Source organism: Dasypus novemcinctus, chromosome 6 (assembly GCF_030445035.2).
Source record: "Dasypus novemcinctus isolate mDasNov1 chromosome 6, mDasNov1.1.hap2, whole genome shotgun sequence".
Classification (NCBI taxonomy): Eukaryota; Metazoa; Chordata; class Mammalia; order Cingulata; family Dasypodidae; genus Dasypus; species Dasypus novemcinctus.
In genome coordinates this window covers 44,563,028-44,590,731 of record NC_080678.1, presented here as the reverse complement: position 1 = coordinate 44,590,731, position 27,704 = coordinate 44,563,028, and the positions used below count along the sequence as shown (strand labels likewise).

General features: G+C 41.1%; 1 protein-coding gene across 1 annotated transcript; it reads right to left on the bottom strand.

Moving 5' to 3' along the window:
- Positions 1–466: 466 nt before the first annotated feature.
- Positions 467–26,719, bottom strand: LOC101414777 (cytochrome P450 2C19-like). The gene is made up of 9 exons (XM_058298727.2): positions 26,509–26,719; positions 24,468–24,630; positions 22,268–22,417; positions 16,114–16,271; positions 15,206–15,382; positions 6,245–6,386; positions 5,633–5,820; positions 2,297–2,438; positions 467–787 (listed from the first exon to the last, which is right to left on the bottom strand). The coding sequence occupies exons 1-9, from the start codon at positions 26,671–26,673 to the stop codon at positions 606–608; spliced, it is 1,467 nt and encodes a 488-aa protein (XP_058154710.1). The 5' UTR covers positions 26,674–26,719; the 3' UTR covers positions 467–605.
- Positions 26,720–27,704: the final 985 nt, after the last annotated feature.

The window sequence follows — 27,704 nt, the reverse complement described above, 5'->3', positions numbered from 1 at the left end:
TTGAATAAAGTCATCTTTGTCTGCTTACCACTGTCTGGCACAGTTTTTTCTTTGACATTAACTAGATTTGTATTTTGGCTAGGAAAAAATAACAAAGGATACATGGTTAAACCAAAAGTAAAACACACATTATTATACTATCATTTCAGAAGATAAAAAGAAATTAAAAGTTTTATGCTGTATTCAAGGCAAGAACAATGGAGGGAGGGAATGGGTGAATTATTAAAGCAGAGCAAAATATCTTAGAATACCTTTCTTGATATTTTCTAACGTCTCAATATTCCCTTAATAGTTGGAGCTATTCCTTTAAACCTTTACTCTTACTCTTAAGCCTAAACTTCCAATAACTCAAGGGGACACCAAGTCAGCAAAGTAGTAAGAAAAATGGTTCGAACATACAAGCAGAGACTGGAGGATAGGAAGTAACTTTGGGCAGTGGAAACCAAGAAACTCATTAATGAATGTGAAATTTTCACTGTATATTTAATGATGAGAAGAAATAGGACAAGAAAAGATTTCAGAGGTGTCCCTGGTGGTGGGAAGCATGATGTCCCAGAGGTGGGAGAGTTGCAGGCAACAACACAGGAAGAGTCAGTCTGCCCTTTTCAGACGGGAACAAAGCAGAGCTTGTAGAAGGGAAGCACTGAGGTAAGCCCCTGAGTAACTGAGGTGGTGTCAAGGTCCCTTGGGTCAACCAGAGATTTCAGGGTAAAATTCTGTAAAATGGTAGTCAGGAATAAAAACAGCTCCATGCGGGCCAAGCTTTCTCCAGCACAAACTCTTTTTCCTGGAAAGACAAAATAAAACCCACAACATTTAGGTTCTCTTTGAATCATGTTTCTGAAATGGCACAGAGTGAATAACCCATAACTATTTTAAGAATGATTGGGTGAGAGGGTGAGTGGATATGTGGGTGGGTGGATGGATGGATGGATGGATGGATGGATGGATGGATGGATGGATTAAAGGATGTACTTCCTGTCCTTACCTTCAATGATATTTATTGAGTGCTTGCTTAGTAAGAAGAATTTCAGGAAACATTCAACATTGAAACTGTTCGGCTTTTGATATTTGTGTTTTCCAGAATGACCCACATATTGATCTGTCAAAGGGATGGAGGAGGAGGAGACAAAGGGGGGGTGCAAAATTGTGTTTCTCTTTCTACTTTTAGTATAGAATTTAGCAAAAGGTCGATTCTGCTCATGTATTTTTTTAAAGCATATGTCAGAATACTCAACTCCCCCACTTAAAGACTTTATATGGCTCTCGTGGCTTGCCCTATAGGATTGCATTCAAATTTTAAGACCCTTCACGTTCTTTCCCCTGTCTTCTGCCCATGCTCTTCCCTTCCATCCTGCCCACCCTCTACTCTCAGGTACAGCCACACCCAGTGTTCACCAATTCCGAAACACATATGATTTTAAGCTTACTCTCATCCTGTTTCCTTTCATTGAGATGCACTATTTCTGCATCTACCTCAAAAAAATCCTACACTACCTTCAGGACCTAGTACAAATTTCATTTCCTGTGTTCAAATTCTCTGAATCCCTCTGGCACTAGACTTTCTCCCTCTCTGACTTTCTTCAGCATCACATTAATGTTTCCACTGAAGCATAGATCAGCCTGAGATATAATTCTCTTAATTTTATCCTTCTCCCTTGCTGGAATGTGGCTCCTGAGGGCAGAACCCTGTCCTAGTCATCCTGATATCCACAACACCATGCCCAAATCAAGCATCAAATGCCATGGAATAAAGGAGACTCCAAGGTCAAAGATTCAGGGCACAGAGTTCACTGTGGGGGTGGATGCTCCAATATCCAGGTTGGATGATTATGGTTGGTGGAACATTTCAGGGCTTTGAAATAATCACAAGTATCCTGCTATACTACCAAAGTTTGTCTGACCCTAGTGCCTTGAAGGAAGGTTCTGATCATACCTAAAGCTTAGCCTAGGGCAGCCACATAGAAGTGTCTAAATAAAGTGTTGATGGGAGGGCTATCTCTCAGAGCAAGCAAAGTAAGTCTTAACAGTGTTGAGCTTCTGGGAAGATTACTTGGAGACAGAGCGGAGTTACTCCAAACTCCAGCTGCCTCACTTTTGGAAGAAATAGGGTGAGGCCACAAAGTACTACTGATCTGGTCATATAATGAGATGTGTCATGAAGTAGAAAAGAGTTTGGGAATTTGGTGTGGTGCTTCGGGACACTACAGAGAGCAGTTCTGACAGCCTGTAAACAGCAAGACTTTCCTTTTCTCATAGAAATGATTTATCCCAGATGGAAACAAATTAGTCTTACCTGCTGAGAAAGCCATGAAGTAGTCACTCTTTTTGAAGTTTCCACTTTCATCCAGGAAGTGGCCAGGATCAAACTGATCTGGGTTGGGGAATTCTTTGTTGTCATGCAGGACAGACATCAGTGATGTTAAAATAGTCATACCCTGGCATGAACAGGGAAACTTCATTATAAAGAACACATCCCAGGTCAGCTAACAGGGAGGTGAAGATGGTCAACCACACACCAGGGAACCAAGAATGCCTACAAGTTCAAGCAGGAGAATCACATCCATCATCCATGTGGGATCTAAGCCCCCTCTTGATATAGAGGTGGAGTGGATATCACTGTCCAAAGGTCCACAGGATGGAGGAATAAAATATGGATTAGAGTGGGCTTACTGGTATCCTACCATAGAACTATTGTGACTAGTAATGGAAGAAACTGTAGCATTGATGTGGAGAAAGTGGCCACGGTAGTTGCTGAGGGCAGGGAGAGGGAAGAAGAGAGGTGATGTGGAGGAATTTTCTGGACTTGGAGTTGTCCTAAATGATATTGCAGGGACAGATGCTGGGCATTATATATCCTGCCATAAACCACTGAATGTACTAGCAGAGAGTGTAAACTACAATGTGAACTATAATCCATGCGGTGCAGCAGTGCTCTAAGTTGTATTCACCAAATGCAATGGATGTACAGTACTGATGAAGGAGGTTGTGGATGTGGGAGGAGTGGGGGTGGGGTAGAGTGTTGGGTATGTGGGAACCTCTTATATTTTTTCATGTAACATTTTTTGTGATCTATGTAACTTCAAAAAATATAATAAAGAAAATAAATGCTCATTAAAAAAAGAGGAAAAAAAAGAACACATAGAGTGGGAGGTATCATTTCAAACAACTAGTCCAATATCCTTAATTAATAGGTGAGGAAACCTATTTCCAAGGAGAGGAATTGGTGTTCCCAACCACATAGAACAATTAAGTACCAGAGCCCAAACTATATCCCAGGTCTCCTGACATCAATACAGTGGAAATTCTCAAAGTTCTAATTTCCCTTTCCCAAGATTAAGTGATTTCTATAAAATCACATACTAATTATAGTTTATAATTAATCTCACCCTTACTTTAATGATCCTTTGAATTTTAACAAAGGTGAATAAGAAATCCAATATGGAAAATGTCTTTCACCAAATGGTGCCAAGACAATTGGATATCCATATCTTTAAAAAGTATATCAGCTCATGCTTTACACCATACACAAAAGTTAATTCAAGATGGACCTCAACATAAAGCATAAAACTATAACATTCTAGAAGACATCATTAGGGAACATGTTTGTGACTCAGCCATAGAAAAGAGTATCTTAGGACACAATAAGCAATACTATAAATGCAAAATTTGATTAATTAGACTTTCCTCAAATTAAAATTGTCTGCCAAAAGATGCTGTTTTTAAAAATAAGGATAGGGATTATAGGAAGATGGCATCAGACAAGGCAGAGAGAGAGCCAAAACCTGCATAAGAGACCAGCTTTGGGGATCAGCAGACCACGGCAGTGTTGTACAACTCTCAGGAGGGTGAGGGACAGAGAGATGAAGAATCCAAAACAACAAACATGACTTACCAGACCACCACAGTATCTAGGAAGGACTTCCCTTCCCCACCCCCAAGATATTAAGCTGGAGTAAAACCCATGGCTCACTGCAGCTGACTAAGAGGGGAGCAGACGTCTTCCTTCCTGTCTTCCTTCCTGTTACAAGGGAAAAGGAGGAAGGGCAGCCAGGGAGATTTTCTTCAGTGAATTCAGTCAGAAGTGCCTGCTATGAATTAGAGACAGAAACACTTTCATGGAAAGGTGCACCAACAAGCATCATCTGCTGGCTGCTGGCCTGGAAACTACATGAAAAAAAAACTGCTTTTGAGTCTCTCTCTATCTGCATGAATCTCAAAATCATTTTCCTGAATAAGAAGTCTTACACAAGCAGCTATGTTATTATGTGTTGTAGAATTCCATGTATACGAAATTATAGAACTGCTCTTTTGTTGAAAAAATAATAATCAGAACAGTCATTGGGGGGAATAAGGACTGACCAAGACAGGACATGTGGGAACATTCTATGCTTTGTCAAAATTCATTGACTGGGGGAAACGGACTTGGCCCAGTGGTTAGGGGTCCATCTGCCACATGGGAGGGCCACGGTTCAGACCCGGGGCCTCCTTGACCCATGTGGAGCTGGCCCATGTGCAGTGCTGATGCGCGCAAGGAGTGCCGTGCCATGCAGGGGTGTCCCCCACGTAGGGGAGCCCCACGCTCAAGGAGTGCGCCCCATAGGGAGAGCCGCCCAGCATGAGGGAGGGTGTGGCCTGCCCAGGAATGGCACCGCCCACACTTCCCATGCCACTGACAACATCAGAAGCGGACAAACAAACAAGACGCAGCAAATAGACACAGAGAACAGACAACGAGGGGAGAGGGGGGAGTTAAATAAATAAATAAATCTTAAAAAAAAAATTCATTGATTGGTACAGTTGTGATTTGTTCATGGCATATACATTTTACCACAACAGTCAAAAAAAGGAACCTCAAACAAATAGCGAACTCTAGTAAGTGATATACATGTTGAAGTGCTTAGGGATAAAATGAACTGATGTCTGCAATCTGCTTTGAAAAGCATTGAAAGTTAATATGTTTATGGATGTATATAGGAATGGATAGATATATGATAAAACAAATATAATGCAATGTTAGTTGTAGAATCTAAGTAGTAGAGAGGTAGGTTTCCACAGTACAGTTCTTTCAAATTCTCTGTTATAATATTTTCAAAATAAAATGATGGGGAAATATTTTAAGTGATCATATTTTACATACTGTTTTATATTCTTCTCTTTTAAATTAACAGTGTAGCATGAAGATATTTATATTTCCATTAGGATAGCTCCAGATCATCATCCAAACGGCTGCATAGTATTCCATGACACAGCTGTACCATAGTACATCATATTTCCAATTGCGGAAATTAGAACTAATGTTCATACTCACAAACTATGTGTCACTCAAATAAAGTAAATAGTGTATATATGTTTTACAACTTGCTCAGACGAAGGACAGATAAAAGGTAAAGAAATTTAAGAAGTTATCAAGAGCTGTCATATCCAATATATTTCAGGGCCCAGTGAAATTAAGAAGTGGGCTCCTGACCTTAGACCTCTGCCCAAACCACAATCCTCTAAAGATATCCCAACAATGGCTCATTCCTTCTCTCATTCTATGGTGGAGAACTGACGGGATTATCTGCAATTGTATTGGTCAAATGGACACTTAAAGAGCATCGGCATGATGCAAAGAACAAACAAGACTCGCCTTGGGGATGAGATATCCTCTGAACTTAATGTCCTGGGTCACCGCATGGGGCAGGCTGGTGGGAAGGAGGTCAATGTATCTCTGGATCTCATGCACCACTGCGTCCGTGTAGGGCATGCTGTTCCTGTCCTGCATGCAGGGACTCCGGTGTCTGCCGACCACATGGTCAATCTCTTCCTGGACTTTAGCTGATAAGACACAAGTAAACACTGATGGGAAAGGAAGAAACCATCACTTTCCCTGAAACTCATAACACAGCTCTCTGTACCTTATTGCCTGGCAAATCAAGAGCTAAATTTAGCTTTGTAGGCAAGTATGGAGTTCATAAGAAATACCCAAACCAGAGGCCCAGAAGAACACCTAAACCTGGACTGGCCCATTTCTTTAACAACAGATACCTACTCCTAGGACACATCATAACAGCTGTGTCTGCCCACAGCTGAGAGAACTGTCACTTTTCCTATGCCCACTCATTCAGTCACCCTCTTTGTTGTAGTACGGTTTTGTCACCACTGGGGACCACTGAACATATGACAGCTGGAACTATAAACCAAAATAATGAATCTTGTCCACAGTAGGACTAGAATGACTTGCGCATTTCTATTGTCATACCTGTGACTTCTGGGTGCTTCAGCAGGAGCAGAATTCCATACCTCAGAGTGCTGCTTACTGTCTCAGTGCCAGCCACAAAGAAATTTCTCACAGTGATTATCAAGTTTTCAATGAAAAATTTAGAATATTGGTTGTGCTTTTCCTAGGAATAATTTGATGTAATTATTTTACAAATCAATTTGCCAGCATATTTAATTACAATTAATTTAAAGCAAATCAGCATTTGTAGAATTAAGCAAAACTAAAAATTGGAATATTAGAATAAGCTAAGGTTTCAGTCACTCCGCTGAAGTGGTTATCATTATCTTCTATATTACAAATTTGTCTTTGAATCTTTTGTTTCCTCCACTCTTCTTTTCTTTGGACTTTGTAAATATTTACTTTAAAAAAATTTATGTTCATTTTAGAAAGATTTGTGATGGAAAGAAATAAATGTTTGTGCCCAACTGCTATGTGGTGTGGCAGACATGGTAGTTGTCTTCATTTCCAACCTCCTTCTCCTTTGTGTCCTCTAACACAGTTACTCTAAAAGTTAAATCTCAATTTCTCACACGCACACACCCCATGGCCAGGTTTTTGACAATGAAACATAAAGAGAAAACTGTTGGTTTCATATATCCTCCTTCTTTTAACATGCTGTGAAGATAGAGGTGGGAATATATGCAAAGAAAGTTGAAGGAGAAAATAGAAGGCATCAGTATCTGAGATACTGAACTAGACTTGGGCTATTGTTTTGAGAGAAACACATTTCAAGCATATGAAGTTGCTGGATAGCTAGACATCTGAGAATCAAGCAAGCTAAGCAAACACAGTATTATTTCAGACTTTTATGACACTCTCTGCATTTCCATAGTTGTAATGATTGTCTGGAGTCTCATTATGCCAAGTCTAGAAAATGAAAAATATTCTAGCTATCCCTTCAACGTCATTCTCCCACCACTCCAAAACATTCTGCAGAACACCAGAAATAATTTCCCTCAAACATCCTCATGTTGGCTCAAATTTCTATCTAATAAAATCTATGATTTCCAGCCCAGTATTCAAATTTCTTCAAAAACATCAACCTCTGCCCAAACTCCTGTTTTGTTTAACACAATTAAACCTCTCTGTTACATCCAGGGCATCTCTTTGATAACCCACACCTCTGGGCTTCCACTGTCCACTCCACTGGAAATCACTTGCCTATTCCTCACTTCCAATTTATGCCATCATTTTCTTTCAACACCTAATCAAAGCTAGGGAAATTCAGGAAGACTTCCTAGGTTATGCTCACTCTTCTTACTCTCCCACACACTATCTGCACTCGTCAGTAACAGCCTCACTATATAGCACACTGAATTGCATTTCATAGTTACACTCATTTCTCCTGAAAAGTGCAATGTGTGTGATTATAAATGCCTTTCTTATGTTGAGGAATAAAAAGCATAACCTTGCAAAATATCTAACAAGTCACTCCTGCCCCCACTTCTGTGGATCAGCCTGTGAGGGCATGGCCTTGCAGGAGAATGTCAAATAATTAACTCCTGCCCCTTGTTTCTGTAGATCAGCCTGTGAAAACATGGCCTAGAAGAAAGGTATCAAACGAGTGACTTCTCCCTGCTTCTGTAAATCAGCCCGCAACCTTGCAGCTGCATTCTGCCTCTCTAACCATCTGCTTGCAAACTTTCACCTAGCAACGCATTAGCCAATGAGTAAAAGTTATGCTGATCCCACCTGAAATCCTATATAGACCTATGAAAACTGAAAAACAGGGCTCAGAATTTGGAGATTGACTCTCCTCTGGACCCACGCATAATACTGTTCATCTACCTTTCTGGAGTGCTGGTTGTGAGTTTCTAGGGCTCAGAACTCCTGGCTTTGCTGTGACATTTGGTTCCCTGACTGGGAAACCCAACCACGCTGGCCCTTTGAACTTCTGATTTGGGAATGATGGGCGTGGCTAGCAGAGATCTCCACAGGAACAAGGCAGCACCACCTGTACCCTTGATGGGGCCTCCTTCAGGGAAAGGATCCCTGTGGGCCGCGTCCTCCACCCCAGCCTGACTCAGTGGAGAGGTGGATTGAGCAACATCAGGAGACATCAGAAAGGTAAAGCCCAGCGTTCTGAGTCCCAGTCTGGACCGTCTCCAGATGGAAGGAGAGACTGATTACCTCCCAAAATCTGACGATTTGAGATTCCAGGATAAGGTAGTCCTTGGCTGGGACTGTGTAACCTCTGAGTGATTGAGTGAATGAATGGGGACTGCAGAGGCTTGCCTCTGCTGATTCAGTTTGTGGCTCCACGGCCTGCGATGCAGAGTCTGCATGGGCCCCAAACTGCATTCCGCAGCTACATCATACGGCATAACAAGCTAATCCAGACTGCACAGATGCCTTAGCTACGACCAGCCTAAGTTCTTGCAAGAGAAGCAGACAGGCAGGCTTCTGAGTGGCTTTGTGAGGGCCCCTCTCCTTTGTCCAGCAACACCAGCTCAGGGATGGGATCATCACAGTCCAAACACACAGTCTTAGAGTGTATGTTAAAAAACTTCAAGAAAGGTTTTTCCAGAAATTATGGTGTCCATATGGAACTCTCCAGACCTTGTGTGAGATGGGAGTGCCCACGTTTGGTGTAGACTGGCCCTCAGAAGGAACCCTAGATGTAACCAAGGTTCATGCAGTTTCACAGGCAGTCACTGAAGCCCCCAGTCACCCTGATCAGTTTTCCTATGTCAATTCCTGGTTAAAAATTGCCCAAACCCTGCCCCCTTAGGTTCGATTCTGTGTTGAAAGGCAGGGTCAAGTCTCAAAGCCAAATTCAGCATGTAAATGCAATGCCTTCCCCCCAGCATGGGACATGACACCCGGGGATGAGCCTCCCTGGCACCGAGGGATCGCTACCAAGTACCAGCTGATGACGTAACTAGAAAATGACCTTGAATTAAAGGTTCAACTTGGACCAGCAGAATATCCCTGTCTACATATAATAACAGGAGTTAAAAATGCTGTTTGACCTAAAGTAAGGGGGAAATGGAAAGGACAAATGAGTTTATATGGCTATGAGTCTCTAAAAAAGAGTCTGGAGGCTATCAGAAGGATTGCCCTTATGCACACCTGAGCAGAGTCTCAGAGACAGATAAAGTAGATACAACCCCAGGTATTGGTCCTTTTGAGGGCTAAAGAGACCCACAGGTTCTATGGTCATGGCAGATGGGGTTCACTGCCATGTCAGTTGGCCCTTCTTTGGAGCTGGTGTTTCTGCATGATGGAGCTGGACTCAGATGGGATCTCTTTTCACAAGCCTTTCATGCTACTTTACTGGAATTGTAGTTGGTGCTGGGGTTTAAGATATATCTAGGGGATTTGAATCTCTGGAGTGACAATATGATAGCCAGGCCCTGAGCCTCAACAGACTTCAGCACCTACACTCTGAATTATTGGACTTACCCCACTCAGCTAACATGGAGTTGAAGAATGTCAACCACCACACCATGGAGCCTAGAGTGCCTACAACTGAAAGCAGGAGGATTGCATCCAGTGTCCATGTGGAATCTAAGCCCCCTCTTGACATAGATGTGGAATGGACACAACCAAGCCAAGGTCCACAGGAAGGAGGAATACAGTAAGGATTAGAGTGGACTTAATGATATCCTATTCATGAACTATTGTGGTTAATAATCGAGAAAATATGGCATTGGTGTGGAAAAAGTGGCCATGGTGGCTACTGGGTGTGGGGAATGGGAGGAAGAGATGAGATGTGGAGGCATTTTCGGGACTTGGAGTTGTCCTGGGTGGTGCTGCAGGGACAACTGCCAGACATTGTATGTCCTCCCATGGCCCACTGGATGGAACGTGGGAGAGTGTGGGCTATGGTGTGGACCACAGGCCATGGGGTGCAGCGATGCCCAGAGATGTACTCACCAGATGCAATGGATGTGTCATGATGATGGGGGAGAGTGTTACTGTGGGGGGAGTGATGGGGTGGGGGCAGTGGGGTGAATGGGGACCTCATATTTTTTTAATGTAATATTTTTTTTAAAATGAATAAATTGAGTAGAATTTGGAAAAAATAAATAAATAAAAACACTCCAGGTATTATATATTTTTAATTTTCAAGAGATTTTTATTGTTCACATAGAATTCTCTTTATCTTATGGATGTAGTATCTCTTATAATAAAAGGTTTTTTGAAGGTTTGAAAAAAAAAAAAGAAAGGCAGGGTCAGAGCAGGGTCCTAGTAGCTCAGATGGCCAGACCTCAAAAGCCTATTATTCTACAAGGACCTCCGGAGGATGACACTTTACTCCGCCGTATGTTCCAGTCATTCCAAGGCATCTCCCTGCCCTGGAGCCTCCACAGGCAGATCTCCCAGAGACTCCTCCACCTTCAGTTTCCCTGCACCCATAAGTCTCCCCCAAGGGGGGATCCTGAGACCCCTTTGGCGAGAAAACTTGGTCTGCACAGCCTGCACTTCAGATGCCCCTCCGTGAAACACAGAGCCCAGCCCAGATTAGTGCAGACGGGACTGTCCAACCCGGGAGGCCAATCCTGTTTTATCAGCCTTTCACAACTGTAGATCTTTAAACTGGAAGCACCACACCCCTTCATATTCAGAAAACCTCAGGCTCTTATCGACCTCATGGAGTCCATTTTCCAAACCCACCGCCCACTTGGGATGATTGCCACCAACTCCTTCTAACCCTGTTCACTACGGAGAAGAGATATAGATCCAAGGAGGCCAGAAAGTGGGCATTAGAACAGGCCCCCGCAGGTGTCTTGGAGCCAGAGGAAGGGGCCCAAGAGGCGGCACCGGAAGCCCAGCTGGCCTGGGACTTTCACACAGATCAGGGGCGGCTGCCCTTCAGCGGTACCGAGAAGCCCTCCTCTGGGGGTACGGGAAGGAGTGAGGCGGCCCACAAACATGTCCAAAACGGCCTCTGTCACTCAAAAATCTGAAGAACCTCCGGAAAGTTTTTATAAGCAACTTTACAAAGCCTTCAAGATTTACACCCCCTTCAACCCAGAAGCCCCAGAAAGCCAGAGAATGGTCAACGCAGCTTTCATTGTCCAGGTGGCACTGGGCATCAAACAAAAACTGAAAAAACTGCCAAGGGGAAAACAAAAAGCAAATGAAACTGCAGGATTCCCTGTTAGTAGCAGCCTTCAAAAACCAGACCCAACCAATCAAGAAAGGCCACCCCACAAAGGGGAAACACTTCACCCTGAAACTCCCCGCTTCTGCCAGTACCGCCCGGGGCCGCCTGGGGCCACCTGGTTTACGCGTCCAGATTTTAAGGATTCAATTAACTTGGACTCAGCTTCCAAAGAACTTAAAACAAACAAAAAACTCCCCCACTTCTTTTCCTAAATCCTGCCACTTTCCTGCCGACAGAAAGAGGAACTCCTGGGTGCAACTATGCAAAAGCGACAAGAAGGTGTGTACCGGCTGCCCCAGCATCCAGGATGAGCCACTTCCTTGTCCAGATCAAACCCTGTTCACAAAAGGCAGCAGTTTTGTCAGAAATGAGAAGAGGTTTACTAAGTGCGCAGTCGCCGCAGCTAAATAAGTAGTGAAGGCGGCTCCCCTACTTAGGGGGTGGTCTGCTCAGCAAGTGAACTCTGGACACTGATTCAAACCCTACAACTGGCCACTGACAAATGGTGAAAATTTGCACTAACTCTGAGTATGCATTCACTGCTGTACATACACATGGAGCAATTTATAAGAAGGGACTCCTGACTGCAGAAAAAAAAAAAAAGGAAAATCCTTCAACTGCTGGAAGCAGTCTGGAGGCCAGGCAGGGTCGCTGTCATGCGCTGTTGGGAGCATCAGAGGAAAACAGATGCTGTTGCTGGGGAAAATGCACTGCCCGATGGGGCGGCTCGACAGGCAACCAAGGGGGCCTCGAGCTACAGTCCCACCAATGGTGCCTCATCCCTTTTAAAACAATGCATTGAAAGACTGAACTGTACCCGGGGGAAGCAGGAGTAGGTGAGGAAGGGGAGGGACACCAGACCCCAGAGGGGGGCTGGCTACTCCCGGATGACTGGATCTTCATCCCAGAGGGGGCCACCTACACGCTTGTTCAACAATGCCACCAGCTCACCCACTTGGGAAAAAAATACTGCTTTACAGGCCCTGCTCAGAAAATACTGCTACATTGCCCAGATGGCCTCGCTCTGCACCACTGTTGGCAGCTGATGCCAAACCTGCACTGAAAGCAACCCCTTCCAGGAACCCCAGGCCCCGGCCAGCATCCAACACAGAGAAACTGCCCCTTTTAAAATCTTAACAATGGACTTTGCAGAAGTGAAACCAGGTCAAAGGTATAGGTGCTTATTAGTAATGATGTGCACCTCCTCGGGCTGGGTCAAGACCTTTCCCACCCACATGAAAAACAAAAAATAACTAAAGCTTTGCTCGGAGAAATAGTTCCCCAGCACGGGATACCTTTATCCATAAGCAGCAACAATGGCCCAGTTCTCCTGTCAGCCATTGTCCTAGAATTAGCAAAATATTAGGAATTAAGTAAAAAGTCCACATAGCATATAGGCCCCAAAGCTCAGGGAAAGTAAAACTCGTAAGTCAAACCCTCAAAACCACCCTAGCCAAGGTCTGTAAAAAATAAAATAAAATAAAAAACTGGTCTCCCATGAGTAAATCTACTCCTATTGGCCCTCCTTAAAGTCAGACTGCACCCCTGGACCCTCAGGCTTTTCTTTCACCTTCTGAAGTTCTGTTTAAACAGCCACCCCCAATTATTCAAACCTTCAAGGAAAATCTCAGGTTCCTAGGAAAAACTGACCAGGATTCTATCCTCCAGCAGTTAAAAAAAACCCTAGCCCAATTATGCAAAACTGTCCTGTCTAAAAAAAAATTCTGAATTAATAATAATAACAAAAAGTAATTTTATAACAGGAAAACTTGTTGGCAGCCAGCCTCCCCTGCCAACTTGTTTCTAAAAGAGTGTTTCTAGTATTGCATGCCATTATGTATTTAAAATTTTAAATAGGTTATAATTGCATATAACCAAAATGAATCATTATTTTAACAAGTTTACTTAGTGTTAATGATAATTGTATGTTGTAAGAGGTTTGCTTACAACAATTGTATGTTGTAAGAGGTTGCTTTCCAAAATCATTTTGGTAACTTAGATATGTAGGGTGGATAGAATGTGTTTTTATTATTATGGAAACAAAATAATTTTGTCCTAAAATAAAATGATTATTAAGATAGAGTAAAATGTGGAACAAAACCTAAATGAATACCAAAAGTGCAGAAGGTTCGTGAAAAAGGAATTTTTTATGGTTAAAGTTCAGTAAGATCTGATGGGTCTATCTATAAAATTTTAAAAGTTTTAGTATCAAATACTGATGCAAAATTAAAATTTTATTCTTTCTATGTTAGTGTGTCAAAGTTTCTCAAGTCATTAGTCTGTTTTAGTAAAAGTTTATAAAAAGTTTTTCTCCTGAATAATCAGCATATAGAGAAAGTCTGTTTTATCAAAACAGTTTCTTGTACCTGAACCTTATCATTTTCTTGGTTTTCTAAAAAAAAAGAAGTCTCTTCTCTTTTTAAGGAACATAATGTTCAAACCTGCTTTCTCAAAATCAGATCCTGAGAAATATCTTTTTATTTCAAACTGTTGCAAAAGATTTGTTCATTTCCTTTAATATATAATAAGTTGAATGGAAACTGTTTGAAAGTATTATAAAATTAAAAAGATTGTTTAACCCTCTGTTAATTAAAGTTGTATGAGTAAAAAGCTCTTATGACTACTTAAAAAGTACATAAAATTCCCAGAAATCTACCAATGTTTCAGCATAATATTAGACAAAAGTACAATGTTGTTAATCGTGGTTGTAATTATTTAATAGTATGTGTCACAAAAACTGAAAAAGAGCCCCTCCAGCCTCCAGGATAGGCCCACATACTGTTATCCTTATAACTCCCACTGCTCTCAAAGTTTCAGGCATTGACCCTTGGATTCATTATACTAGAGTTAAAAGGGCACATTCCAATGAGAAACAAAACAACTGGACACCTCACCCCATACCTAACTGTCCCTTGAAAATCTGAATTGCCCGGAGCCACCGAGAGTCGCCATCACCTGACTAAATGGATTCCTATTTGCTTTGGTTCCTACTCTTCTTTGAACTGCTCAGCTTGCTGTTTGGGACTGGACTGGCAGCTACAGCTCCCAGAGACTGGAGTGTAGCTGAAAGGACACTAATCTTTTAATAGTGTACTTGTGTCTTGTAGAATGCTTTACTACCTTAAAGTTGTTTTTCCACATAAGTGACACCCTATGAAAATTGTATAGGGGCATCAGGGGGGAATTGTTGAGGAATGAAAAGCATAACCTTGCAAAATATCTAACAAGTCACTTTCGTGGATCAGCCTGTGAGGCATGGCCTTGCAGGAGAATATCAAATAATTAACTCCTGCCCCTTGTTTCTGTAAATTAGCTGTGAAAACATGGTGTAGGAGAAAGATATCAAACGAACGACTTCACCCCCTGCTTCTGTAAATCAGCCCGCAAGCTTGCGCTGCATTCTGCCTCTCTTAAACCCCCTGCTTGCAAATTTTCGCTTAGCAACTCATTAGCCAATGAGGAAAAGTTATGCTGATCCCACCTGAAATCCTAGATAAACCTATGAAAACTGAAAAACGGGGCTCAGAATTTGGAGATTGGCTCTCCTCTGGGCCCGGTGAAAAAAACTATTCATCCACCTTTCTGGAGTGCTGGTTGTGAGTTTCTAGGGCTCAGAACTCCTGGCTTTGCTGTAACAGTAAGGACCATGATCCCTAACTTTTAAACTTTCACATTTTAAAATCCCTGTAATGCTGGGTACTGGCCCTTAGTGAAGGTCTAACTGCTTATCAAGTAATGTTACCAAGCCACCTAAATGACCCCAAAAAGTACAGGACTTATCAATGAGTTACATAACCTAGATAGACAACCATTTGTCCATAGATTACCTTTTCCATTTGGATCAGGAAACAATCAATGAAGTCCTGAGGATTATTAATATCCAGGGATTCTTGGTGTTCCTTTACTTTCTCCAAAACAAAATCATGCAATTCATGTTTATTTTTAAGATATCTATTATGACTTCCTGGGAAGATATTAGTGAAGATGGGAAACATATTGCAGATCTAAAAGGAGAAAGACTCATTTATTCAATGAAAAAAAGATTTAACCGGACATCGTGGATCCTCACAGGGCCCACTGGATGGAATGGAGGAGAGTATGGGCCATGATGTGGACCATTGACCATGAGGTGCAGAGGTGCCCAAAGATGTACTTACCAAATCCAATGGATGTGTCATGATGATGGGAACGAGTGTTGTTGGGGGGGGAGAGGGGGGGTGGGGGGGTGGGGTTGAATGGGACCTCACATATATATTTTTAATGTAATATTATTACAAAGTCAATAAAAAAATAAATAAATAAATAAAAAAGAAAAAAAGATTTAAGCACAACTATATATCACAGAGTTTACGCTAGGTCATGGGATAACTTTCTACTGTACATACGAAACAATTCTCTACACTGCCAGAGTGATCTATGTTGACATGGGCGTGGAAGACAGTGAAAACATCACTAAACAGGGAGCCAGTGGCCTTGGGTTACAGCCCTAGATTCACTCGAGCTTCATGAATGACTTTCCTTAAAAATTTGCTTAACATTTCTAGGCATTAGTTTCTTTATCCATAAACTTCGGGGATTCAAATAAATGATCACAAGAGACTTTCTGAGACGTATCCTGCGTGACTTTAAGCTCTGGGCAACATTTTGATGTTCAGAACTACTTATCATAGTCTGATCCACAAAGAATTTTGAACCTTCCAGCACAAGAGCCTAAATAACCTTCATTTGGCCTCACCTGGATCCATGGTGAGCTCACAATCTTGAAATTTTCATTAAATTTCTCCATTATATTAAGAAAACACTTATCATACTCAAAACGATTTTTAAAAATGATGGAGCAGATCACATTGGAGGGAGCACAACTCAGGATAAAAGTGGGATCACAAGGAGATGCTAAACAGAAATAATTTTTAAAAATTAATACAAACATAAATCTCTTGGTTTTTCAGATAACAATAAATTTAACTTTTAGAAGTTTTGAAGCAATAGCCACCTGAAAATCTCTTTAGCATTTTTTCAAAAAGGATATCTAAATCAAATATACTCACTTTTCCCTACAACTGAACAAACTTTCCATCCTAGCAAATATAATAACAGTTTTCCACACACCCACTTACCTTATCTGCCTTTCAGGAGTGAGACTAGGGTGACAAGTGATGCACTCCTCTTGGGCACAAAACTTAAGAGGGGCAGCAAAAATCTCAGCAACCAAGAAAATCGTATTTTATGCAGTATTTTAAAAATCAGAATTAATGCCAAAAATAAATGGCAAACAGAATATCAACAAGTTTTTGTATTCTTAATGGCTATTTATTCTAAAACATCACAGTAGTTGAAATATACAAACAATTGAAAAGTTGATATATTAAATCTCATAATTTCAAGTTTAAATATTTTATTTATTCCAAAAACAGAATTGATTGTAATTTTACTTTCCTGGCTTTAATGGAAGCAAATGCATCAGTAATATTTTTATTAAAACTATTAACCATTAAAAAAATACATAAAGCCTGTATATAGGGCATCCATTTTTTCCTTGTACTTCAGGCTCCAATATTGCTCAGTATAGCACTGCTGCCTTGACTCACACTAGTCTATAATCCTGTTAATTTACGGGCAAAACAAAACAAACCAAAAAATTAGGTGAAGCTGTTTTAAGAATCCCTTACACTGAGCAAATTATAGCTATCATTGAGAATCATACCTGTCTTGAAAACCTCTCAATATTGAAGCCTTGATGCAGGAAAAAACACAGGATGGAAGAACACTAAAACCATTTGAATAACTAGAAGTTGAAGAATTTAATTAAAAGCTGAGAGAAGAGTAAAGAGAGAGGCTTGATAGGGGCATTCAGATATTTAAAAACATGCAAATACACCTACTCTCCAGTTCACTGGACTTACCCAGGACAACTTACAAAGGATGATAATGGACAACAACCATCCCAAGGAACAAAGAGACTCTGCAACTACAAGCAGGATAGTCCCATCTATCTGCTCCATGGGATCGCAGCACACTCTCAATTAGAGGCGGAGTGGACATCACCATCCCAGAATCCTCAGGATTGGAGAATGAATGGTGGACTAAAGTAGACTTAATGGTATTCTACTATGAATTATTATGATTCTAGCAATGGAAGAAATTATATCATTGCTGTGGAGGCAGCGGCCACTGGGGATTCTGAGGGAAGGGAAAGGGAAAAACAGGGGTAATATGGGGACATTTTTGGGACTTGGGAATTGTCCTGAATGACATTGCAATGACAGATATAGACCATTTATATCTGGCAATAATGACAAGAATGTGTGGGAGAGAGTTATGGTCTATGCTTAGTGGCAATGCTCCAATATGTGTACATCAATTGTAACAAATGTACCATGCTAGTGAAGGATGTTGTTGATGTGGGAAAATGTGGGAGAGGTACGAAGCGGAGCATATGAGCATCCCCTATATTTTTTATGTAACATTTATGTAATCTAAGTATTTTGGGGGGAAAAAAGCATATTAAAAATATATATAATAAAAATATGGAAGTAAAAAAGAAAAACATACAGGAAAAAAATTGCAAAAAGACAGGTTCAGAGGGTAGGTTTAGGGAGTTTTAAAAAATACAATTGGGAGTTTTTGTTTCACACTGCAATCACAGCTCAAGCAAAAAATGTTAAATGGATTCCTTTGCTTCCTCATTTCAATGAAGAAAAAAAAATCTCTGGGAAAGAGTATTTAGTGTCTTCATCAAACCCAAATTTGCTATGGGAGAAAATTCCCTTCTTGCAGACTCGTGGGTTATTTCCACATAAAGCCATGACAGACACGGTGAGTTACTGTAAGTTGGTCACATTTGGCCATTTGGGGTTTTATCTTCATTTTACAGATGAACTAATTTAGGCAAAGGAAAAATGCAGCAGAGTGTACAAATAAAATGAGATTGTTGTGAGCAACTGATCATTAACCTGAGTATGTAAAAAACCACAATTCCCCAAATTCATACCTGTAGAAAGAATTAGATGACTTGACCTATATTCATTGCGAGGAAACTATTAGACATTAAACAGTTAACTAGCTCTATGCCAGGTTCTTTTCTAGATTACTTTTTAAAAATAAAAAGACTAAGCTTTTAAAGAATTTTTACATTACCTAAAGGAGATATCTTTTCTTTTTTTTTTTTTTTTTTTTTTTTTTCCCCCCCCTAATTATTCAGCTTTTCTTCACAGGAGTCCTAGACCACAGCAATGTATATATATAATATACAGCACTCCCACACATCCACCAGAAAACCTTTTCCCTTCCACAGTGATACTCTTACGCCCTATTCATATCATATTTACTTAAAGTGATGTACAGAGTCTGAGACATTAGCTTTCTAACAAGGTGACATCTGTGCTTACATTATGGTGCATACTTTAGGATACACAGTTCTTTACATTTTTAGTTATCCTATGTTTTACATTATGGTTTACATTATCAGTCTGTCATCTCCTATATGTTATGGTGTAATATTACATGTTTTATATCCATCTTTGTGTACTCTCAAGAAACTCCTCTCTTACCCCCCATTTACTTTGGTTCCACACATTTAACGTCCATTTTCCCTTCCACCTTGGTGCCCTCAGTGATAGCCAACCTCCGTTTCCTGAGGAGCCACTTCCAGAGATAGATGGAATAGTGTTCAGGGCCTAACTTGCTCAACTGCCCCAATGCCCTGGGAGCCACCCTTTCTCTCGAGGGATACAGTTCCCTCTATTGGATGGCATTAGTCCTCCCCAGGATGTGGGTCCACCCCCACTCTCACTACTTGGGTTTCTACCCCATGGTGTCACCCACTCTGGCAGAATGAGCATTTAGACATTCCCCAGGAGCCCGTCCTGCATCAGACCCTCCCCTCCGAGCATTCTAAACAGGTAACCCTCTTTATTATATTTTGATATGATTTTCTCGGCATTTTACTCTCCACCAACACCTGACCCTCTCCTGGTTCGTATGCTACCCCTCCCTCCCCCCACTTTTGGGCAACGTTACCCATCCGTCCCTCCCCAGCCACCCTCAAACCCGCAAAGCCCCAAGCAAAGGCAACCCCTTACCCCCCTTTTATCTCTTCTTTGTGTTCATACTTACCACCATCTCGTCTTAAATTCCACCCCTGCAGACATCGGCTCATATCCTTCCTCCACCCTCCGATTTAAAGGAGATATCTTGAAAAGTTTTGAGAACTTTCTTTATGTTTTTCAGACTAAAGTCTTTTTTCCCTTTATTAGAGAGTTGTAGGTCTACAGAACAATCATGCATAAAATACAGGATACCCACCTTGCATTGATGTGGAACATTCTTTACAGTTGATGATGGCACATTTTTATAATTGCACTATTGATTTAAAATCCATGGTTTAACTTAGAGTTTGCTGTGTACAGTAGTTTCATGGACTTTTTAAAAATTTTTATTCCATTGCCATATATACAATTTATTCCCCCTTCAGTCATAATCAGAGATATATTCCAGCACTATTAATTGCATTCACAATGCTGTGCTACCATCACCACCACCATTACCAAAACATTTCCATCATTCCAAACAGGAACCCTGTAAAATTAAGCCTTAATTTTCCAATGCCTGTTCCCACCCTGTTCCCTGGTAACCTATATTCTAGATTCTGACTCTATGAGTCTGTTTACTCTAATTGTTTCAAACTACTAAGATCATACAATATTTCTCCTTTGTGTCTGGAGTATTTCACTCAGCGTGAGGTCTTCAACGTTCATCCATGTTATCACATGTATCAGGACTTCATTCCTTTTTATGGCTGAATAAATACAATACAATAATATTGCCATTTATCATTACGCAAATGGTTACCTTTACTGCAGGTCTTTATTTCTTTATGCTGCTTTGAGCCACTGTCTAGTGTCCTTTTGTTTCAGTCTGAAGAACTCCCTTTAGCATTGCTTGTAGGGCAGGTCTAGTGGTGATGAATTCCCTTAGCTTTTGAAAGAGAATATCTTAGTCTCTCCCTCATTTTTGAAAGAGTCTTACTGGATATAAAACTCTTAGCTGGCAGTTATTTTCCTTCAGCACTTTAAGTATTTTAACCCACTGCCTTCTTCTTTTTTTAATTTTTTTTTAAAGAAGCTTTAGGTTTCATAAATATTACATTAAAAATATAGGAAATTCCCGTATGTCCCACTCCCTGTCCCTCCCACACTTTTCCACATTAACGGCATCCTTCTTTAGTGTGGTACATTTGTTACAATTGATGAACACATATTGAAGCACTGCTACTAACCATGGACTACAGTTTACATTAGAGTTTACACTCTGTGCCACACAATTTTGTAGGTTATGACAAAATATACAGTGGCCTGTATCCGTCACTGTGATGTCATGTGGGACAATGCCAATGTCCCAACATTACACCTGCTCTTCCACCTCCTATCCCTCAGAACCTCTGGTAGCCACTGCCTTTATATCAATGATAAGAGTTCTTCCATTGCTAGAATAATAATGTCTATAGGGGAATAATAATAGGCCTATTTTAGTCCATTGTACATTCCCCAGTCTTGAGAATTTGGGGATGGTGACACCGATTGTGCTTCTAATTGAAAGAAGGCTTAGATCCCGTGGGGCAGATGGATGGAACTATCTTGCTTGCAGTTGCAGACACTCTCTGTTCCTTGGGATGAGCATTGTCCATCCTCGTCTCCTTGTCAGTTGTCCTGGGTGAGTCCAGTGAACTGGAAAGTAGGCGTTGGAACTCTGCCAAGAATCAGAGTCAAAGCTGAGGTGCCATTGGAAGCACAAGAGACATTAGAGTCAGCAATAGGAGTTAAATAATTACACTAAGATTCTAATTCATAATATCTATAATTAAATGTAGTTAAAAATAAAAATCATTAAGCAGAACTGAGACAGAGCCAAATTTCAGACAGTGAAGGGATGGTAAGTAGTATCTGGTAATGGTTGAATCTCACAAAAAATAATCTTTTTACCCCAATATTTGTGAATCTTTCATAATTTCCCATATACCTTCACTTAAACCATATGAAACAAAACAGTAGTGAATAATTACATTACTAATTAATTATTTTAAAACAACAGTTTGCAAAGATAACCCTAACAAGATTATTAAACTAGGAAATTAGGCCATTTGAGCCATGGAAGAGCATCCTTCAAAGATGGCACCTACACGCCTGCAGGCATGGCCTAGGAAGAAACTTGCAGCTGAGACTATGAGGTTGGCCATGCAAACATAGGCTCATAAGGGAAAGGCCAAATCTACTTGTTTCAGTGCTTGTTTCATCCTCCAAAAGGGGTATGTGAGGTTATTCCCATTATGTCCTGTTGACAGGCTTTCAACAGAGAAATAGTCTAGGACAGAGAGCCCAGAATTAGGCTGTGGGAAAAAATGTGCCAACTCAGGGCAATAACAGCCAACCATCTGTGAGCTTGGAATGGATTTTACATTTATTAGTGATATATTTTAAATAATTACAGGTACAACAATTACATAAGACCTGTATGATATCCTTGATTTTGCCTCTTGGTCTCCAAGCCTAAAATATTTACTTTGCTAGACTTCTATATATAAAATATTTGTTAGCTGGCCCAGAGGAGTTTGTTTTCCCCATATTTCTATTAATAATATCTTACCATCAGGACATTTTGAGTAAAAAAAAAAAATTAACCTTGGAGAATGACCCAATTAAATGTGACTTTTATATCCCCACTGTAACTACAATCCTGTGTGTACCCATGCAGAGATGCTTCCTTGATTCTCCAACTAAGGACTAACTTAGCCATTACTCAGAAAGAAAGAAAGCTGCCACAATTTTTCCAAGGCTGTAATTACAGAACAGATCAGTCTGTTAAGGTCAGTGACATTGTAAAGACTCACCCACGCTTGGTTTGCCTCAATGCCTCCACAAGGCAGCGGGCTTCTTCCTGAATGCGGTCCTCAATGCTCCTCTTCCCCATCCCAAAATTCCTCAGGGTCATGAGGGAGAAGCGTCGCATTTGCTTCCATATCTCTCCATTGCTAAAAAGGATTCCTACCAGGAAGGGACACAGGAGAAAATCCTCCTTCAAAAGTGTGTTAGTAGAATGATGGTTCCCATAGATATCCACTTCCTAATCCCTGGAACCTGTGAGCACATACCCTGACGTGGCAAAGGGCTTTGCAGATCTGAGTATGATAAGGACCTTGAGATAGAATCTCCTGGATTGTATTGATGGACATAATCTAACCACAAGAGTCCTTAAAAGCAGGGAAGTTTTTCCAGTTGTGGTCAGAAAAAGAGGTGCCTATGTAAGGGTCAGATAGATGCAGGTTGCTGGTTTTGAAGACACAGGAAGGGGATCACAAGCAATGGACTGTGGGTGGCCTGTAGAAACTTGGGGAAGGCAAGGGAACAGATTCTCCCCTAGAGCCTCCAAAAACTAACACAGCTCTGCCCACACCTTGATTTTAGTCCTTTGAGATTTCAATCCCATGTAAAACTTCTGACCTACAGAACTGAAAGATAATGAATATGTGAAGTCTTAAGCCACTAAGGCTTAAGAGGTAGTTTGAGGTAGTTTGAGAGGTAGTTTGAGGTAGTTTGAGGTAGTAAGAGGTAGTTTGTTATGGCCACCAAAGAAGTCAAGTACAATATGGCATTCCAGGAGGGAAATTCTAAGAGGGAAAACCTGGCTGGCATGGCAATGTGCCAGTCTCTGCCTGAGTGGCTTAAGCTGCCATTTGTAGTGGTCCCACCAGTCACAACTCACACATACACACACACACATAAATGCTGTGGGTAGGACTTTTTCCTTCATTACCCTTTTTGAACCCCGCCTAACCAACAGCCAGGCACTATTGTCTCCATCAAAAAGAGTGGATGCTGAGGCTCAGAGAGGTCAAATTCCTGGCCCAAGCTCACACATCTACTAGTGGTACGCTATCGTGATGGCGATGAGAAAAGCACCACAACCTCTTAAACTCTCTCCTGAAATGGAGTTAGCCAGAAATCTGCTCTGGAGGATGGGTCTCTGCAGCATTTTCTATTGAGAAGGGGTAAGTTCATCCAACACTTGACATGGACTCTGTATTCTTCTAAATCTTCTGTTTTGGAGGTTTCCACAATCAGAAATGTGTGAGCGCCCAGTGAGCTTCCACAAGGCAGGACAACAGGAGAGGCAGAGAAGAACTATGAGAACTCTGTGGAAGAGTAACTCCCATGCTCTGCTTGGCTACTGAGGTCTCAGTGTGTTAACCAGGGGCCCAGGTGACCAAAAGAACAACCATCTCCGATACTATAACATGCCAGGTGCTGTCCTGCCAGCAAAACAGAGGCTGTCTCACTTAAGTCCCACAAGAGCACTAGGAAGTGGGTGTAATTATTATTCCTATTTTTACATATGAAGAGGCGAGACAGAGAATCATGAAGGAAATTGCCCAAAGTTGCACAGCTACTTATGCAGAACAGATGGTCAAGGAAGCTTTATAGTCAGACTCAAGGGTCTGCCTTGTTAACCACAATTGTTGGATGCCTGTTCCAAAAGGATGGAGAAGCTGCTCATGTGGCTATTAAGATAACTTGGTCCCACACTCACCCTAATCCAGACTGAACAAATGCCCATTTTAAGAAATTTTAAGGCTTCTTTCTCTGGCCCACCCCATGGTAGTTTTTATTCACCTGTTTCTAATAGAGGATTTAAGACCAGATCAGGGAACTTGCAGGCCTTAGTGTAATTCTGAATAGCCTGTAACTGTCACAGCTCTTGTTGGTCCAGTCTAGGTGCGGGGAGGGGTACTTAAGGGAAGACAGACTAACCTCTATCCTTCCTGTGGCCATGCCCCACCATTCTTTGCTTCTCTTTAATCCTCTCCTTCTACCTATTAACCCTTTTACCTAAATATCCAAAACTGAAAACTGAGTTCTACTTTTCTATATTTTCAGAAAGATTCAGTTGTATATTAACAAATTGTTTCCTGCTGTGTCACATTCTGATATTTAAATATGTATTTAATCTAGTTCCTTGTATGCTACTACTACTACTATTACCATGCACACACACATGCGTGCGCACACACACACGCGTTCATACACACATACCTACCCATTCCTTGATGACTTTTATCTATCGCTGGGGAAATTCCTCTTCCAGAAAACTCCTCTCCACGATCAATCAGAGCTTCCTTCACTGTTTCATATCCATGCAACACAACAACAGGCCTCATGCCCAAATACACAGTGAATATGGAGCCATAGATTTTTGCTAGCTGGAAAACCAAAACACAGGGCAGACATTAAGGCCAAGGTTTATTTTTTTTTTCTGCCTGATATGGCTATATGTGACTCAGACTGATATCATTTTATATCACTAATATTCTTATTCTGCACCCACAATATCAAATATTTCTGACTTTTCTATATATACCCCAAAATCTGCTATTCACAGGAAGCCCAGTGTGTAGACAGAGGCCTAGGAACTTGGTACAAACCTTATTCTAATTATCCTTTCAGCAACCTCTCAAGATAAGGTTATTTATCCCCATTTTACCCATGATGAATCTAAGACTCAGAATGCTCATGGACCTTTCCCAGGACCCCACATCCCATAAGTGGAAGAGTACAGTTCAAATGCTCTTGACCTGACTCTGAAGCCTGAGCAATGTTTCATCTCCCTGGGCCTGCCTGGGCACCTGTGCTCAGCTGAGACTCCAGAGTCATCAGGAAGCTCTCAAATTGCATGTTGCTGAGCGCTGCCCCTGGAGATTCAGATTCAGGAGATCTGTGGTGATTTCTATAAAACTCTTTTATTTTTTTTTTTAAGATTTATTTATTTATTTATTTCTCTCCCCTTCCCCCCCGACCTCGGTTGTCTGTTCTCTGTGTCTATTTGCTGTGTCTTCTTTGCCCACTTCTTTTGTTGACAGCGGCACGGGAATCTGTGTTTCTTTTTGTTGCGTTACCTTGTTTTGTCAGCTCTCCGTGTGTGCAGCACCATTCCTGGGCAGGCTGCACTTTCTTTTCACGCTGGGCGGCTCTCCCTATGGGGAGCACTCCTTGCTCATGGGGCTCCCCTACGCGGGGGACACCCCTGCGTGGCAGGGCACTCCCTGCGCGCATCAGCACTGCGCAAGGGCCTGGGGCCAGCACCACACGGGTCAAGGAGGCCCAGGGCTTGAACCGTGAACCTCCCATGTGGTAGACGGATGCCTTAACCACTGGGCCAAGTCTGCCGCCCCCAAAACTCTCTTTTAAATATTCACCCAGCTCCAGTCTGAGAACCCCTGGTGGAACCAGCACAGAAAAAGTGTGAGGGCAGCAATACTTACTGAAGTACGAAAGCAACTCTCAGAAGAGCACGTCTTCTGTCCATCTGTCTGGCAACATCTGCAGCCCACAGCCCTGGGCAGGGTCCGGCAGGATAGTCACCATCCTGTGGACACTAAATGTTGAACTCCCTTACTGGCCCTGAAGCTCTAGTTCTTTCCTTGATTTCAACCATAATTTTCTTCTTCTGAAAATGTTATTGTAACAATTCTAAGCCAAACACACTGCTCTTAAGGCAGGCCAAGGAAATGGGGAGAGGGGTAGAAAAACAGCCTGGTATAGGCAAAAAAAGGGTATAGGCAAAAAAAACATAAAAGAGTTGGGTAAAAGTCAGTCTGATTTCTTATTATTATCCCCATGCACCAGCAATTCTAAACAATATCAGTGATAAAACACCTATCCCTGCTGGAAACATCATTCCCACCCTCTCCAGCCCCTTGATACACTACTACAAGAGAACATACTACTTTTTGAATAAAAATGCACAAATCACATGAACTGCCATTTACATTGCTACAAAAAAATCACTGAAAACAAAACAAAATGGCCAATTCATAACTTTATTGTTCTTATTGTTTTGATTCAGGCTTACAGAGCCCTGTATTTTTACTACCTGCCAACTGCGTTGTTTCATTCCATTATTTTTGCAATGACAAACCTGAAAATGAAGAAGGTAGGAACAATTTCCCTACTCAGTATTACATTGCTCAGTACAATGACCAATTTTAATAGCTGGCTTCCAGGAACATACTTCATTTAATAGTGAGAACCATTTCTACTTACCCCTTGCAAGTCACTGGCAGAGCATGAAGCATACTTACATTGCATACAGCTTTGCTGATGTTAATATTCAACTGTAGGATGTTTCCAATAATTGGAAGAGGAGTGGGCCCAGGAGGGAGTGTCCCTTTCCCATAGCTCTGTTTCAAAAGTAAAAGGAGAAGAAAACACAAGAGACACAGCAGTAGGACCGAAGTTGGATCCATTAGAACACTTTCTTCCTAAGAAGGCAGCTGTAAGCTTGGAGTGCAACCCCTTATGTATAACGTTTGGAGCTATCTTGATTTGTGCTCCATTAATCATTAACGTGATCCATTATTTGTAGCACTTCCAAATAGACCATGGCCTGCTATTCACTGTCAAACTAATGACCTATAAGAATTTGCAAAAAGTCTAAAGTACAAAAGACTGTTAATAAAAAGCAAAAAGAAAACATCCTGTTCTTAGATATTTTATGTAGTGGATGTTCTTGACTGGCATCCAGACGTGATAAAGCCTAGTTGATATCTGGATGAGGGTTGAAAGACAAACCTCTTGTCTCACATTTGTATCTTTCCAGTAGCTCTATGTATTATGTCTTCAATTGTATTTATCAAGTAATCATCAGCACTGATCTTCAAGGAGTTTATAGTACTCTAAGCAAGATCAGATAGAAACCAGAGTTATTACAAGAAAGAGTAGAAAATTTCTTGTGGTTCAGAGAGAATGTGAAGAAATTTAGAGAATACACAGAAGTGCATAAGGTTCAGAGAAAGCACTACTGGATTCTTAAGAGTGAAGGATCAAGTACAATCAAAATCAAGGAAGACTTGTGGGAGACCTGATATTTGATCTGGGCCACAAGGAGAGGGGATATTGATGAGTGAGGGAGCATAATCACACTAGCTACTCTACAAATGCCTTTTTTTTTTCATGTGCATCTTGCTTTATTTTTTTAATATTTTTTTTTATTTTTAAAGAACCTTTAGATTACATACAACTGGTTTTTATATTACCTTTCTCATTTTTCCAAGTTTGAAAATTCAGTTAGCACTGGAAATCTTGGCCTGAATGAATTTAGTTGAGAAGATTGAGTTCCCCATTCTTGGAAAGAAAAATGTTTCATATTAACCTGACTTACAAAACATTTCTGAACCATGTATAGATGAATATCTTTTTTACTACCTGCTGAACTAACTCACATTGGCAATAAGTTCAGTTTAGCATCCATTAAAAAATTACCTCTGAATGATTATGG